Raw genomic sequence first — 18792 nt, 5'->3', positions numbered from 1 at the left:
ATAAATTTCAGCATCAAAACCAAATAGCAACAAAATATGAATACAATAATAAAAAAATATTTAAGAGATCAACGAGTGAGTGAGTAGTGTTGTGTGAGTCCTTATTTAGGACTCAAAACTGATGTTTTGGTCAGGTGCAGTTCTGTCCTAAAACTTATAAAGTTAAATCCTTGATGACGTCACTCAACTTTATTTCTTCTTGTTTCAATCAGTTCTAGTACTGAGAGTCCGAAGGACTAACATTCTTAAGGACCGGTCCTGAAACTGGACTGGACCGAATAAATAAGGAGTGACACAACACTACCTGTAAGTGCTACAGATTTAAGAAAAGGATACATTCAAGAAGAAGAAACGAGGTTCTTCTTTCCCCCATATTTTCTTAGTTCTCCTTAAAAACTTATCACGTTGACCGGGATCGCGCGTGTTGGATGATATATAAATTTATGTCAAATTAAGATTAGACGATCTTTGTTACTGATTGGAAGAAGAAGATTGGTTATTCTAGAATGTCTGTGAGAAACAAATTTAAGTGAGTCAAAATATTTAATATAATACATTTTGATTTATATAATATTATTTGCTAAATTGCTACTTTAGCTACGGACATGTAATCTCTTCATTTTATTTTAAACTAATTTTCTACATATCAATTAATTTAAATTTTGTGTTTCAATAATACTAACAACTTAACAATATGTAGTAGTAGTATTATTGGAGCTTTTCTAATGAGTTTCCTTGAAGAAGAGTATTTTTGACTATTTTTCTGTCTTTCCTCGTCAAACATATCTCCGTATACTTCCCCATTTACCATCATTATTAACTATTAAGCATGACTAGTCTTATTAATACGAGTATAGATATGTTTCTTTATATAGAAAGAGTTGGCACACGTAGAAATTCAGTGTATATTAACAATGAATGAAGGGTCTTTTAAAGTTTGAAGCGAGCCGTACTATTTTTAGAGAAAGAAAGAGGACTTATAATGATTATTGTTAGTTAACATTTTGACTAAAAATATTTACCAAATAACCTATTTACGTAGCCTTGGAAAATAAAATAAAGTAAAAAACAAGTAGAATGTAATCAGATTTAGAACCACGCTAGTAATTTCTTGGATACTTCTGGTCCTGGCTAATAAATAAACTCATTCTTGACTTAATTAAAAAGTCAATTGAGTATTAAATTAATTTGAAAGATAGCATTTGTTTTTTGGTTTAAGTAAAAGTATTGATACCATATACATCATGATTTTTTATTTCCACATTGTAGCCTTTTTCATTTTACCTTTTTTGAAGTACTATATCGTCATAATTCCTCGATTCAGCTAGTCAATAATACATATTCTGATTAACTGTTATCACTTCGTGGATATATCAACATATTATTTAGATTTATTGAATATAATAAATCGTTTTATTCGTACATTTGAAGTGACAAGGAGTGAGGTCCCAAAATGGTGAACAAGCTAAGGTAATTTTCGTTTTTATTTCTTAATATTAGTTGTAGCCCTGCCTTACAATGATGTTATATACTAATATTTTTACAGATATACTTATTTTTATCATATTTAAAAATGTTATCCGTGACTGATCATATTATGTTTTATAAAAAAAAGGGATATCAGAATTTTTCATTCTCATTAATCAATTTGATTATTTCTTCACTTTTTTTTTATAGTAACAAGATTCCCGTCATTATCATGGGATCTAGTTTTGATTTAAAAAAAACAACCTTAAAAAAACATTGATATCATTTTCTTGTAAGGTATGAACTTTTTCATCACGTTAGTTTATTTTAAATCAGGCTTCAAATTGGCTTTTCATTATGAAGGTTTCTGTTATTCAGAATTTGTAGCTTTGAATGTGGTTAAAAAAATAATTATATGGAATTAATTCCAATTATTTCATAGAAATGTATATACATATTCAAATTAATCAATTTTACAATAACTTAATAAATATTGGTCGTTTTACTTTTATACTCGTATATATATTATTAGACTACTTTAATCCAATTAGAAGCCTTTTGTATCGATCAAGCCTTACTTATTTATTCCGTTTTTGGTTATTTTATTTCCTTCATTGAAAGAGATAGAGTATTTATGGATTTTCTTAAGTGTTCCATTAATTATTTATAACATTTATTAGTCTATTTCCTAAACTCTTCTATTGATACCCCTGCACCAATAGTGGAATTTGAAATTTGTACGAGTGGGACTAGCATTGACATAATATATCATATATTATAAATGCATATATTAAATATTGAGGGTCGTAGGAGTCTGTTTGTCTGCAAACTCTGATTTGCAATTATGATATTTCGTCACTGACTGTCTTCCTTGGTTGCTCAATTGAGTGTTTTTTCACATTGCTCCAACAATATTCCTCTCTATATTTCTAGATATTTATTTGGTGATCCTTTCAAAGCCTTATCTTTGTACTCCATGCTACCTTGATGCATGAATGCCCTTATTCATTGCTTTTTCGCTTTGTGATTGGATGTGATTATTATTACTAACATTATTATCATAATATGTATATGTCTTTCTCATTTCCTAAAATATGTTGCTCTTTATTTTGACTTATAAATAATGATCTTTAATTTGAAGAATCATGATTGTTGATGTCGTTTTTCCTATTAACTAGACATCGTTGTTCAAATAGAAAAGAGTTAATAACCTTTTAAGGTGTTAATATTGAAAGATTTCAATTAATTGAAAAACAGTGTTTACAGGAGATAGGGATCCACACTCCGTGTGTTGTTTATATATATCCGGACCATAGTGTTATATAGTATCACCGGGAACTATTACTGAATACATTAACTGATATGTAAGTAATATATATCAGTTAATGTTTTCAGTCATAAGAAAATGTAAAGTATAACTTTTTATCTATATTATGATTGCAATTTTTTCTTATCGTTATTATTGTCCATTTTTTTCATAACTCTTGCAAAAATATAATTTTATGTTTATAATTAATAGATAAGATTATAATGAAATCTAATGCAAGTATTTTGTTCGAATGATTATGATGATGAGTGTATGTTGTAAAACAACAACGGATTTGGTTTTGTGCACTTCCTATTAATATCTTTAATTATATTGTACAAGTTTTATATATTATGTAGGCACTACTACGTATGAGGGAATGCGAAAATAACCATTTCTTACTGCATCGTTGCTGATTACTATCAATCTGTATAATTGCAAGCAAAATTGAGATAATATCTCAATATATATGCCTCCTCTGTTTTCTATAAGAAAATAAAGAAATATTAAATTTTCCTACTTATAACGTTGTTTCTTCACTATTAACACAAAAATGTACATAGTCAGCTGTCGATTACTCTGCTCCTTTTCTTTTTATCAGTAGTGTTGGATCGGTCTTAGGACTGATTTCGTTATCAGTTACACCCCCCCGCACCTACTTTAAACTTCATGTATCTTGTCTTTTAAAAGAGGTTAAATGCTGAAAAGCTTAAAAACGTAATTAGCAGCTTGTAGTTTGTGATCAGCTGTCGATGTTTTGGCTTCTTTTACCCTAATATGTGATAAAATAAATTACACAACGTGTAATTGGTTAAATGAGAATAGCTCTTGTTAAGCTGTGAATAATTCCCAACGTAATGGAGGTTACTCTTCTGGTTCATGACGAACTAAGAATGCCTGGGCCGGGACATAGAAGGTGAGGCTCAAGTCTTTGACAGCATTATTCACAGTTATCTTTTCATAGAGAAGGCCTTGGCCATCGGCTTCGTTGAATTTTCCTTAATTGGCCTCTTTAGGTCGGCCAGGATGGTCGGGATCCCGTTCTTGTCACTTTGGGACTTTTTGAGCCTCAAGGTGACGTCACTCGACTCGTTTAGTATGTAACTTTTTTACTCTCTTTTATAATGTTGGTTTGTTCTCGTAAATGCATGTGCAGCCAAATACGAATATAGGGACTAATAAGAAAATGAACGTATTTATAAGTTTCTGTAGACGATATTATCATTTCATTAGCCATTTCAGTAATAGACTTTTCAATTTTTGTCATATATATTAAATCTTTGACCATTGATCTAAAAATGATTTCCTCGTTCCAAAATTGCTCAAAATTTTTTTAGAGCCGTAAACTAATACATTTGAAGACGTATAATTTCGTAAGGACATCAGGCTGGTACGATCACTTGTCGACTTTTCATCATCAATATAGAATGACTTGCATTCATTACAATGAGAATGACTCTGACTGAAATGTTTTACGTAAATAGCTAACCAAATAAGCGAAGGAATTCATTTCAACTAAGTCAATAGAGTCAACAAAAATGAATTAAAGATCCTCAATCCTTTCTTCATTGTGAAATTCTTGGATCATTTTCGATACTAAAAACGGAGAATTATCTTCCTGGTAACTTATCCCGTATATAGAAATTGTGTTAGAGTAGCCATTTTGAAGGCGTTCTTCAGTTCCATAGGAGAAGGTGTTGGATTTTTAAGTCTTACTTGGGCAAATATATTCTCAACACAGTCATGAGTGAATCTAGATCCAAATAAAAAAGAAAACCTACTTGAGATAACAAGAAGTTGGGCACCTTAATGTAGGATTTGGTAAAAAGTGTAATTCCTTTTTGTACTGGCTTCCAAGTACATTCATTTTTGTTTCCTATTCCTATATAACTAATTAACTTACTAAAATCTTGCAAGAAAATCACTGCCGAATCAAAAAAAAATTTATGGTCTTACTTAGCGCTGTTCCCAAGTTTCATGATGTCACTAAATGAAACCAGTGACCAACTTGCTCACAAAACCAAGCAACCTTTAAATAAGATTCCGGATAATCAAATTTAACAACCAAAAATCTTATTACACTTCCAGTTGTATGACTAAGAAGGCCTGAAGCAAATGAAACTTTCATCTTTTCAAAATTTTCAGGATTAATATTCTTGGGAGAAAGACGAGGATGGAGTTTGAGCTCCCGATCTCTTTGGAATAGTATTAAATCTTGGAAGGGCTGAAAAGATATCGTATATGAGGGGAGTTTTACGTAGAGACTTTGTCTGCTGCCAGTGTGATATCTTGGCTATTAGTAAGATAGTTACACAATTTTTATAAGAGATGAGAACATCAGCAAAAATGAAAAGATCCTTGAAGGAAGAGATAGGATTAGGAATTTTATTCCTATTGATTAAAATTACTAACTCCTTCTAAACTCCTTGATTACAAGGACCCGTATCTGATGTCATGTGGGTGACTATCAACCCGGACTTATGAACAGCAATTGCAATTTCCTTCAAAGCCATGGTGACATCTTTTTTTATTGAAACTCGATCCAGTAAAATGGTAAGCAACGACCTGCTTTCAACGAGTTTTGACTCCAACTAATGCAAATACTAGAGCATGTGTGGCCAACTCATCACTTGACGGCTTAAGGGTATCGTAACCTCTTACTAATTGGTCACCAACATCATATTCGATAGTTGATTTAATCCACATTTCGTCCATCATAATACCATAATACTTGTTGCTATCTTCCATGGTTTGGCTCTTCAGTTGGAGCAGGCTCATTACAGTATGGAGGATTCCTGATTGAAACCCGATACGCTTCAGGTTTCGCTGTAGAGTCCATTTGCTTGGAAGTGGATACCCATGACTAATTAAATTTGATAGGCGCTTGTCCCACAGGCTAACTTCAATTGGAGAGATTTCTTAATTGTCTTATCTGACCATGCCCTCACTCTTAAGATCTGACTCAATAGATTTATCTGGTCTGAGTTGAAAATATTTATGAGGGAATTTTTCAGAGAAACATATTTCTCTTCGCATTTACGGACCATAGTATCTCTTTTTTTTGATTTTTTTTCTTCAGCTCAACAATCTTCTCCTTCGAGCATCTTATTGAATTTGAAGAGAGTAATTCATGTCTTTTACCTTTGGCAAAAGATCTATACGAGATATAATAATATAATCATTACCAATAGCATAATAGATAACGTAGTCAAGAAATATATAATCCTACCTCGATATTTTTTAATGTGAATATATTCCTCAGGATGTGCTGGAAAACTTCATGTTCCCTAGCTCTAATAGCCCAAAAAATTATCACAAATACAATTTTCCTTATGTTAATTTACCTTCTTTTTCCTCATTTGATTTTCTAGAATTCCGTGTTTCTCTTTCCACAATAGGTTTCACGTGGCTGAATAGGGTAGGAATAGACCAAAAGCAAAGCTTTCCTGACCGTTTGGAGTGGTCTAATCTTTGGAATTGGCTTTTTTCTAGTGCTTTGAGCACAACCGAGAATGAGTGGAAGGCTTCCAATTGACCCTCTTCATTCGTAGTAGTCATTTCTTTTGTATACTTTTATCCTTTGGAAATGAAGAAAGCGTGGAATCTTTGCCTCCGGATTTGCTCGAGCATTTGACAGGGCTACATGAAGGCATTTCTATCGTAATTCTGGGGTTTCAGGTGGATTTATTGGAAAAATTACTTTATGTTCACAGTTATTAAGATTTGAATAAGGCCACAAATTTATTTCAGCTGATGTCAGGCAGTTTGCTTTTATTGAATTTTATTATATTACTTAATCATAACAAAATACTTGAAATGATTGAAAAAGGAGAGGTTTTGTCAAAAGGACTTCAAGAAATATAAGGAGTTATTATAATAAAGATGGTCTGAAGGATAATAATAATAAAATTGGAGAAATTATACATGCAATATGAGTCTGTAAGGACTTCAGTTAACCCACCTTAAGGACCCGCTCCCCCCTCATTTCGTTCCGCCATCACTGCATAAATTTTATAAGTTGCATGAACTAAGAGATCTTTCCCCTCCCCTCTTAAATTTGCTGCGAAATTGAAACTGTTGGGAATTAATCCAAATTTAAAACAATCAATTTTCAGGACAGTACTTAGGGGTAAACAAATCGACAGATGACAATGAAATACCGTGGCAATTAAGATTGTATAAAGCGTTACCTCGCTTACACCAAAATACTAGCTGATACGTCTAGCCTATTTCATAATTTATTATTTTTGATAAATAAACAAAGTAATACGTTATATTATACTTATGCTCCGTTTCCGAAAGGACAGGAATACAATTTCTATGAAATATATATATGTAATTCATTTTCAAAATGGTGGATAATAATATGACAATAATAGCTTGATAGGTGTTAAGAGATCAATAGCATTTGGCATGATTGGCTTATTTGCCTTACTACAAGATGATTTAGGGCATTTTTTGTTTATTTTTGGAGGAAAGGTTACGTGATAAAACAAAGGTAACGAAGTATGTAGTAAATGCAACCTAACGTAAAGTCTTATGTTATATTTTGGGACAACAAATAATTTGCGAAATATGTATAACAGTGTCCCAAGATCTATAAGAGCTTATTCACATGCTCACTTCCAAATAATAATAATAAAACATAAATTGTCAAATCCATGTTTTCATTAATGACATTTGAAAAACAATTCTCATTCCTACAATGATTTCTATTGTAGTTTGAAAGATGTATAACATATATATATTTTAAATAATATTGTTTTTAACACCCTTTCATTGATTAGTTCAAATTCACTGTCCTTATCTTAGATATTATTGTTTTGATTGTTCATGTACGTAGAGAAGAAAGTGTGTGTAGGTATGTACATAGATTGTCTCTGAAATGTAATAGTTTGCTTCTACATACATATTACATAGGCACATATAATACGAGCTATAAGTTATAATACTTCTAGATCCAATTTCTACTGTACTATAGGAATATCCGATTCAATAAGCTATTATTTATTATTTAGTTTAAGGACGCCTTTAAAGCTTCTGTAGCCAACTTAAAATCATTAAAATAATATCTATGTATGTGTATATTATTCTTATCGTTAACTTTTTATATAACGCAACCTTTCCTCCCAGCAGAAACAGTACAAGGAACATTACTTAAGAGAAAAAGGCCCCGAAATCATCTGGCAGTTAGCCAAATTAGTCCATCACACCAACCTTCTATTTATGTCTTATGTACTCCCATACTATCATTGTCATATTATTTCCTCATCATTTATAAAATGAATAACATATACAAGGGTATTCTGAAAAGTTTTTGGACTCAACGTGAAGATAAAGGTACTCGTAAATAAAAGTTTGTCAAATCTATCGAGCAAGGACATATGTGTCTATAAGATATATATATTTTTTTAATTGTAAGGCTATTTTGATGACGTCACTGAGGAGTCAGTTGAAGAGGAAATTCAAATTTGTATTAATAATCGTATTTTATTTTCTTATCAGACAATTCTATGATTGTAAATTTTTACCATGCGACAATTCATGTACTAAAATTAAATAAAAAAATATAGCGAAGAAATCAAATAAATGTATATTAAGAAAAAGTGGATATTATGCCCTTAATATGAAATACTCATAAGAAAAACATAGGTAACAATAAGATCTGACTTTGTCATTTATCTTGAATATAATAAAAATAGATCAATGTCATTATGTAGCTAACATAACTGAGTATGATGCCTTGAATAAGCCCCTTTTGCCTTGTGATTTTGCCAATTCTTTTTAGAGAGAGATATATATATATATACCATATATATTTTAATAATACTAGAGAAATAAAGTTTTCTAAAGCATGCTCATTTTTATATAGCATGGAATAGTATGTAATACAGACCAATAATAGTTATTTAACTAAGAATTGGAATGATTTTGAAGTTTCTACTCGCCTAACAAATATCTCAATAACGATATAGTATTTGCACGTCCAAAATAAAACGAATGAATCAAATAATCGTAACATAATTTTGACTCATTTTAAATATTGTCTTCAATAAAATAACTTCTAATTAACTCGTATGGCACAAACTTAGTAATTTATTTATTTTTGTAAAGATACCAGATTTTAGAGATAGTAATGTTCGAATATGCTAACAAGTAATGTAGGAGCTTAGAAGATGATTCTTGAGCAAATAAGTTTGGAAATTGCAACGCCATTCAAATATTCTAATAAAATCTACAAAAGTTATGTATTCACTTATATTTTTTTAAACACATAATCACTTAATAGTTCCTAATAACTATTTATAAGCAATAGCAGAATATAATATTCTTTGCAGAGGATGAGAACTATCCATGTTCCTCACTGGATTTTTCAGTTTATTATTCTGTCGTTTTATTGAACTCCATAGTTCTTATATGTAGAAGTATACGATGATTTCGTTAAAGATCTGGAAGAATTTATATATTCTTGAGCATAGATGCAATGACTCACGAGGTCAGAAGTCACTATCATATACCTTGGACGGGTTAAAGAGATGGGAGCATCGCTGAGAGAAGTGTGTAGAATTACAAGGAGACTATATTGAAAAATGACATTCAGAAAAAATGTCTTTTATCTTTGTTAGGTCGGAAACTTTTCTGACCACCCTCATATTACTTCGTTTTTTCTCGAAAAGAATATATTATCAAATAGACATGACATATCAATTCAGAGCATGTAAACAACAGCTGACAACAAAATACAGAGGGTATTTTTGTTTTAGCGAGGTAACGTTGTGTAGTATGAATGCCCTTAGAATGGGTGAGGATAAGTTTAAAAAAATACTGAATGGTTCGTTACCTCACAAACACAAAAATTTACATTATATTTTGTGGTCAGCTGTCGATTTTTTCTTCTTCTTTAACCTAATCAATGCTCTAAACAGCGTGGAATTATTGAATTAGAATTATCTCTTGTTAAGCTATGTACGATCCCTAACAATAATTTTATTTTTGAGGAGAATGGGTATGAGCATTGTTTACTTATATTGGCCGTCTTGTGGCAAAATAAACCAACTCTCTTAAATATAGTTACGTTACTTACATATAGGGCGCCGATAATATTTATTTCATAGGGAATGAGCAAACTTAAAAAACAATTTTATCTGCAAACTGTTGTTACAGTCTGTAGCATGTTGTTTAAAAAATAGCGCATGCTCAGAAGAATTTTGACAGCACCCTCTATGTGAGAAACATAGCTATGTTATTTTTTATTAAATAATATTATCATTCAGGTAGTTGTATTATTTTGCACAAGACGGCTCCACTCTCTGTCGCTTTGTTTACAAACGAATATTATTTAACAACCCTCATGCTCCTACTCCGTTGAAAATTAAGAAGGAATAACCTTTTTAATATGTTTATGTTGTGCAGCCTTAGCTGCAGACTGTCACATACACCTTTGTGGAGAATATATTTTTTTTATTTTGCTCATGTCGTGTTGACCAACTCCCAACTGATTTTGGCCCTTTTATTTTGGTTTCTTTTCGTGATAGAAAAGTTGTTCGATATAATAAATATTTTAAATGGATGTTCATTATTTATCCTGTCGATAAATACATCGAAGTATATACGTAGATGTACTCTGATAGGATGAATGGGAATCGATCGAATAAATTTTATGTATAATGTTATAATCGATTCCAGAAATGAGTGGAGTTAAAGTAGGAATGGATATGAATACTCGTAATTAAAATAATGTATCTATTAATATAAGGCCTCTTCATTGAATTCATCTAAAGCATATTGACGTCATTCATTGTCAAATATATTCATTCAATATATATGATAATATGTATCTAAATGCCATCGAGGATAAGACTTTTTGCTCTCGTCTCCCACATAGAAGAATTCCATCATAGGCCATACTTTTTCTTTTTTTGTTGTTGACATTTTGTGTGTGGTGGATGTATGTAGATGAAAAAACGAATTTACGAGGAAGAGTTAAAGAAGGAAGAAAAATAAGGCTTTGTCATTGACCTTGATTCCCTCTATTCTCAGTTCTCTTACTGCTTTTTACAACCCACCTTTCACTCACAAACATTTAATAATCATCCAATTCGGAGAAGAAGGTTACTGATAGTACTGCTATACTTCTGTTATTGATAAGGGTTCATTTCTACCAACCTCTTTTTTACTGTTTAGAGGTCCGTATAGTTCTATACAGTAACTGTATTATACGTTGAAGAAAAAGAAAGTTGCTGCTGCTTCAAAGCGTGCCCGAGGCCGGTAACAGCTGAAGCAGACCGTATGGGACTTTCTTTAAGCCTCGCACTCGTCTTGAATGATTTTTTTAAATAGTATTTGAGGTACTATAGTAAATGAGTCTGTAACTTACTAATATTTCGCTTTCCATGTTCGAAATACATAGTCGTTCCTATTCTTTGATGATTTTTTCTATGTGTTTGTTATATTATAATAAACTCAGTGAAGTGTTTCAGTCCTGATTTTTTTTCTTCATTTATATGTATTTTTAAATTTTTTTTGATACTAAAGCATTCAGTGAGAATAGAAAGAATGAAAAAGTCTTAAAGTCCTTTGCTTTGAAGTGTATTTGTTCTGCTAGAATTACAAATACAAGAGTATTGTAATATGCCGGACTCTTTACCGAAAAACGATAGTATGGTGTACGGAATCAACGGAGTCCAGGATGATCACCATGAACTACACAATCATCACCATCCAATTCAAAGGTAGTTCTTTGTTTTTTCTTTGTTGTTCGGTCTTTCTCTCCCTCCCTCCCCCTCTCCTTCATTGATGAGCTAGCCTCCACGTAATCGCTATCCTCTAAATGTACTTCATTTTCATTTAAGTACTCCTTCAAATTTGCTTTTTAAAATGAAAAGGTATGAACACATGTATTGTATATATAATTGTACCTATTTTGAATGGGTACTACATACTAACTGAGACGAAGTCATTAACACCTTCCAGCTACGTCACACCTTACTATGACGTACTTTCCATTGGAGAAAGGTCGTTACTACTAACCTCTTACTAGGGGAAATCTTCCCTTATTATTGTTATATTGATGGATATAGATAGATGAGAAGGAGTTGTTGCTCCTCTGACAATTATGATACATATTTATTACATACCATGCTTACATTCAACAAGCACACACTAAATGTCTTTTTTTTATCCTCTATGTTTTGTTTTTGTACATATTTGTATGTATATTAGGAGATAATATGTGACATTATATCCTTGATAAGTTGATAATAGGATATGACAAGGCGATATATGATATTTTTGATTCACTCTTTCTTCCCTCTCTAATATTCTTCCTCCCACCCTCTTTTTGATTAAATTATTATGATTATTATTATTTCTAGGCTACAGCAGTCCTGGATTTGAGTTACTTAGTTATAAAAGGTGGGACGGGAGCCGTGTGTGTTTTGTTTTAAGACGTTATATTTGGCCTTCAAGATTATAAATAGACTTTAACTATATTATTTCAAAAAATAACGGAAGAAAATATGTATTTCATAATCACGGAACCTCGAACGTCATGGGGGAATTCATAATTTCCATGTTTTTCAAAATAATAATGTATGGATGAGTCTTAAATATTAGGTCTACGCGTTAAAAGTAGGAGGTCATTTACTAGGAAATTGATATGTATAAATGCTCACGGAGCTCCTCATTGAATCTTGAGGAGCGAGGTCCTTTTGTAATACGGAGGACTACTTGTTACCTTTGCTTTACTCTACGTAACTCGTGATTGGAAGGAGGCCCTACTATGATTATGTAGAAGAAAAGGGAAGAGGCATCTTGTTTAAGGATTTTTTGACGTATTTTTGCTTTTTTACATGTATGTAATAAATATAAGTATGTTATATGTATATATGGAAGAGCAAGGAAGAAAGTATTACGACATTTTAGAAGTAGAAGAAACTGCGAGTACGCAGCTTTCTATATGAGTGAGTAAAGTTTTTTGCTCGCCAGGCTTTTATGTATGTATACACAAGAACTTTCGAAATATCTATCTGTTAAAAGAGAGCATTTTCAAATGTTGAAGTGTCTTGACAATTTTATGAGACAAGGCTCTGGAGGAAACCCCATCATAATCCAGTTCATTTTTTGCTCAACGTGAAAAGCTGCACAATGCTCATGGTTTGGTCCTCAAGTGAGGAAGAGCTCCCCAATTGAAGTTAGAGAGTATCACTCGCTCCCTCTCGTCTTGTATCCAATTACAATCCAAGCATCAAAATAAATCAAAGGCGTTATCATTGACCTTTCATCATCGAATACATACAAATTATACTCTATAAGGAATTAAGAGGAACCCGGAGACGAAAGTATTTCCCGGTATTGTAATCTCTCTATTTATCTATGTGTATGTTTGTAGTTCTCCTTCACTAGACCCTATGACGTAATCGGACCCATTTTTGTTATATTTATCCATGCACACGGTTTATGTAGACAAAATTAAGCGTATTGTTGACCTTGAGAGTAGGACTGAGTGGATATGATCCCATTACCGGCTCAGCTCTTGTGCCTAGCTCCACTTTTTCTGACTTTAAATTCCCAATGAATCATAGTGAATGTCATTTCATCATCAAAGGGCAACTAAGATGGCGGTATTTTTACTCCTTCCTTTTTGCCTCCCCCCCCCCTCTTTTTTAGAAAGCATAGAGCTGTAAAATTTATGTACATATATATTTTAAACAGAATGGGGGAAAATATTGAATATCTAATCGATTTTAAGATTATTCTAAGTAGTTGATTAGTAGCAGCAACAGCAGTACAGCATCATGTTTGGAGTAATAATGGAGCATTGAGGAATGGAAATAAAGATGTTTACTTAACTCAATTATATACAACCCCTCCTCATACTTATTTTAAAGCCTTCCTCTCTTTTTACTTTGTTTACAGACCTTGGGCCATGGATTCTTCCAAAATAATTAGCGCCGAAACAGAGGCAGCTAAGGATCCCGGAGTTCTTAAAAGTCATACAAGTTTCACTGACAATGACATGCAAGGTAATTTAGTTTCGCAACTGGACTCTCTGATTGGTTTATTCATTATTTTTTACCTCATTTTAAAAATATAGGACATCACAATGTCTATGTGAGTATACATGTCCCTGGCAGTAAAGGAGCTAAAGCTCATGATCCCCATCGTGGTGGGAAGCATCATAGACATCATCGCGGGAGGCAGCATTTGAAGCCTCCTGGATCTTCAGCGACCTGCAGACCAGGTAAGAACTGCTATCATTTGTATACTAGTTTATATATATAGATACCCAATCATTTGTCATATATTTTATGACTTTTTCTTATAGCAATAACAACCAATCCTCATCCAATCATGAAAATTAATATCCTTTTTGTATCATCATTTTTGGCCCCAATATATATTTAAATATAAACTAACAAACGCAAATCATTCTTGCCATCCACTCTGTACACTTCTTGTCTCACTATTTCTCTTTCTCTCTCTACCTTCTTACTATTTTCAGATAATTCTATAAAGTCTGACGGAGGTTCTCCAAGTAAGACATTTTTCTTCATTCCATTGTCTTCTTAAATGGAACAAAATTAGATTTAAAAAATAACTTAAATTATCTCACATATTTTCTATGATTAGTGTTATTTATCATAACTCATTCAATAAGTAATAAAAAATATGTATATTGTTTAAAATTATGTTATATAGGAATATGTCATTATTAAACCTTATAAATGTACATATATAATTAAACACCACTGCAAAAAGTTAGGGATGGAAATAGAGACTTTCATTAATAGCTTCTTTGTAAATAGTGAGTATATATCATTGAAAATTTCTATGAATGAGGCTTTTATTCTAAAGCAAAAGAGCATCCGAAGTATCTAGGATGTCAGATAATTAGTAAATTAATTATTTGAGGAAAATTCATTTTGTCATAATTGAATGATCTAAAAAAAAAATCTATTTCAAAAACAAATCAGGAATATTAGGTGTCACAACAGCCTCCAGTGTTGTCGCTAGCCCCCTTTTTTAGGGGTTGGGCTCAAGCCTCCCCCGAAGTTTCTGAAGTCCTCAAATTTATTTATCATATATATATTTAATAAACCTATTTGTATTGTGTATTATATAACGGTGTTAATCATTTTGAGGCAAAGCCCCTCCAAATGATATACTAAAGCTAGCAACGCCTCTGACCACCATGATTAATAAGCTCAAATATCTTGTTTGACATTGAGTTCAGATGGTTATGAAACAGTTTAATGGGAAGTTTTATTGTGAGGGGCCTAATTTCTTTGGTCCAGTCCAGTCTAGGACTAGTCTTTCAATACCATAGAGATAAAATACATAGAGTAATGATATTGAGTAGACGAGAGGAAAATAATAATTAACCAAAAAGCTCAAAACATAATATTTCCCGCTATAAGCTTTAACTATTTGATAGTATTAGTATAGACGTTGTTGTTAAACATATCGGTTTTAAGAACAAAAAATTAGAGCTTTCAATCTATTAATGATTAATCTCCTGAATCAAACCATATGTCATACTTATTAAATATTTTTCAAAAAGGTAATGTAGGCATATACTTATATAAACATTTAAAAAAAGAAAAATATTTAAAAGGCCCCCTATGTTTTTAACATACCTAACTATTACAATATGAATGTTTTTGTCAAATGTTTTTTCTTTTTTACGGCAACAACTACTTATTCACATCATCTCTGTGTATTTTATCTCTATATTCAATACAACCAAATAATATTAATCCACAAAGAAAAAACACCTTAATGACGTCACCATGGATTGTGTGTTCCATTTCTAAGGATGAAATATCGGGACTGGACTGAAATGACCTGGACCATTGTTCTTGATAAGGACTAATACCAACACTAAATATGAAAGTGTAATCCTATCCTCTATTATGTTGTTTTATGACTAGTCAATATTGAGTTTTACAGGGGTATGAACAAACTAAAAAAATATTATCCCACGCAAGGTGGTGTGACAGTATGTAGTTTGGGGTGCAAGATGAATAAATAATAAAGGGTATTCCTTGAATTTCAATTTATAAATTTCATTATCATTCAGGGAATTATATTATTTGCCGCGAGACTTGATCGTTTTGATAACAGCCTAATATATTTTAAACAACACTCATGCCTCATTGAAACATCACTTTTTTTTATTTTTTGAAAAAAGCAATGTGTCCCTATTTGTATTGGTTCCATGCCTGCTTCCCTAATCAGTCTTTTTTATCTCCCCCTTTCAGTATTATTTCGAAACGTTTCCGTCTTTTTCACCATTCATCAGGTCTAAGGAGCTATAAGTCGGCCTTTCAGCTATCTTTTTATTTTTTCAGTCGTTGCTAAAATTTATGTGAAGATAACTAGAACGTATAATATTCGTTCTAGCCAGACACTTCCTACTTTAAACTTAATATATGTATATATATATATGTATTTTTAAAGAAGTTATGATAAGACTTGTTTCAGTTCTGATTTATTTGGTCCAGTCTAGTCTAAGGACCGGTTCTTAAGACCGGTTGTCCTTCGAACTGTCATTACTAAAATAAATAAAGTTGAGTGACGTCTTCAAGGACCGAACTATAACAGTTTTTGGACTGAGATGCAGAAATCAACTGTCTTCACTTCTAAATAAGGACGGACACAACACAACACAACACGTTGAAGTTGTATCATTACAACTTCAACGTTTGAAATGATGTAATTTGTAATTACGCCATTTAAGCGTTCGTAGTTACCATTAAGGACCTAAGAATTACACTATTAATCAGTACCGGACTAATATTACTGGTTTAGACCAATCCAACACCTATACATATTTTGGAGACATCCCAATTTGAGCAAAATGAATTTTAATCAAATAATGATGACTTTAGAAATTATAAAATTCATTACTCACACTATTTACAAATCTATACAGAAAAGTTTAGTGACCCTATCCATTGTCAGAGGAGTCTAAATGCTTAACACCTCATTCAATCCTAATTACTTTGTTCGGTAACAACATATGTATTTGAAATAATCTTTTCCTACTTTTTTTTTTTTTTTTTTGCATGATGTCTTTCTAGTTATATAAGTATGCATATCTTACATTATTCGTAATGACATTTCATCTTGCACATATCTATACCTTCTGTACATACACGCATCATCTGACCACACTCGTGTATCAAGTTAATTATGACATTTCTGTCTATAACGGCTACGAATCCTGATAAAATTCCTTTTATTTAATTACTTAAGTAACACACTTACTTAACATGAACTTGGAAGACTTTAAGTGTCGTCCTATTTCTCTTCTCCCCTCTTTGTTCCTTAAAAAAGTAAGGGGTTCCTATAACATATAATCAGTATAAGAAACTTACGAGTTCGTGTGTGCCTTAAAAGAGAAAGATTTCCTGTATTATGACCCTTTTCATACAATCATAAATATTTATAAATATTTTTTGAAAAAATATATAAAGTTTTTGACAATTTAATTTATTGCTATTTATTTTCTTTAAGAAGTGAACATTCTAGACTCAAAAAAGATTTTCCTACTACTTAAGGAATGAAGTCTTTAAGTGGTATATCCATTTTTATTTATATCAAGGAATCTCTTCATATCCTACTCTTCAAAATAGTCCTGACCTTGTAGCTTTTTTATGCCTTCTGGACAGCTTTTTAAATGTTATTTCTTTTTTTAAAATGACCTGTTCAAAAAAAATAAATATATATATATCTTCTACATATAACTATATATTATAATTTTGTGAAATGCTGCACTTTGCTACTGTCTCGTATTTTTCTCTCAAATACAGTGTTATTTCATAGTCTTATGCCTTAATTTATTTTCTTTCCTCCCTTCCTTAGTGACTCCACCTTCCCAAAGAGTGCAATTCATTTTGGGTGAAGATTTGGATAGCAATTCTCATGTACCTCATCCTCTATTCTCTGAGCTGGAAGAGCTCTTTAAAGATGGAGAGGGCCAAATGGAATGGAAAGAGACTGCAAGGTAAGAGACTAACCTCATTATCTTATGGATTCTTAGGGAATCAATATTTACATATTCCTTTTTTTCTAGATGGGTCAAATTCGAAGAAGATGTTGAAGAGGGCGGGAATCGGTGGTCAAAACCCCATGTCGCCACTCTTTCTCTTCATTCACTATTTGAACTTAGAAGTCTCATTCTAAATAACACAGTCTGTTTGGACATGTCAGCCACAAATCTAAATGACATCGCAGAACTCGTCTTAGATAATATGGTGAACTCCGGAATCCTGAGCTATGATAAAAAGCCTTTCGTAAAAGATGCCATTCTCAAAAAGCATCGGCATCAATACGAAAGTTCTAAGAAGAACGACGGATCCGCTTCTAATATGTCAAAATTACCCATCATTCGATCATTGGCAGAAATAGGAAGGAATCATTCTTCTTCGAAAAGTAAGAGGACTTTTTTTTGTGTGTGACATTTATTGTCTTTTTAATTTCTCTACTATTTCACCACCACGACCTCAAAAATATTTGCATATGACCTTTACCATCCCCAAACACACACGTGTATGAATACGCGTTATAAATATTTTTTTTCATTATTTTAGGCAGTGAAGGGCGTGATGGTAAATATTACACATTCAACCCTTTTTCTTAATGTTTTTTTCTTAATATGTATAACATCTGTTTACCATTTACTATCTCTCCACTTTAAAATTAAGGCTAATTCTCACTTATCTCAGTATTTATTTAATTGTTGTGTAAAATCCTTACTTTTCCGCAATCTTTTAAATTAGACCATAATAATATATGTAAACAAAATTATTCCAAATTTAAAAAAGCAACAAATCAACATAATATTTAGTTATCATATCCAGAGTGAATTAAGATTGGTGAACAGTACAGCAAATACTTTTTATTTATTCATATGAGAGGGACATAGAATCTGCAGTTCCGCAATTAATGCCAGGATTTTTATCTAATTAAACTTCTACATCGATAGAATATATATTTACAAGTCCTTGTTTTCC

The 18792-nt window shown here is 31.8% G+C and overlaps 1 protein-coding gene across 50 annotated transcripts in view; it reads left to right on the top strand.

Moving 5' to 3' along the window:
* Positions 1–210: 210 nt before the first annotated feature.
* The window catches only part of LOC121119110 (Na[+]-driven anion exchanger 1), a 60189-nt gene continuing 41607 nt past the window's right edge, over positions 211–18792 (top strand). For 10 of the 50 annotated variants that reach the window (XM_071888172.1, XM_040713745.2, XM_071888159.1 and 7 more), the window contains exons 1-5: positions 11112–11505; positions 13691–13797; positions 13869–14015; positions 17642–17783; positions 17853–18211. In XM_071888172.1, coding sequence (XP_071744273.1) covers positions 11405–11505; positions 13691–13797; positions 13869–14015; positions 17642–17783; positions 17853–18211 — 856 coding nt within the window. In that variant the 5' untranslated portion in view covers positions 11112–11404. Of the gene's footprint in view, positions 530–11111; positions 11506–12167; positions 13124–13690; positions 13798–13868; positions 14016–14276; positions 14310–17641; positions 17784–17852; positions 18212–18369; positions 18388–18792 lie in introns of those variants that run through there. The other 40 variants (XM_071888184.1, XM_071888166.1, XM_071888171.1 and 37 more) reach the window with 10 other exon arrangements.

This window comes from Lepeophtheirus salmonis, chromosome 5 (genome assembly GCF_016086655.4).
Source record: "Lepeophtheirus salmonis chromosome 5, UVic_Lsal_1.4, whole genome shotgun sequence".
Taxonomy (NCBI): Eukaryota; Metazoa; Arthropoda; class Copepoda; order Siphonostomatoida; family Caligidae; genus Lepeophtheirus; species Lepeophtheirus salmonis.
The sequence above is the reverse complement of the archived record's forward strand: the minus strand, read 5'-3'. Positions and strand labels throughout refer to the sequence as shown.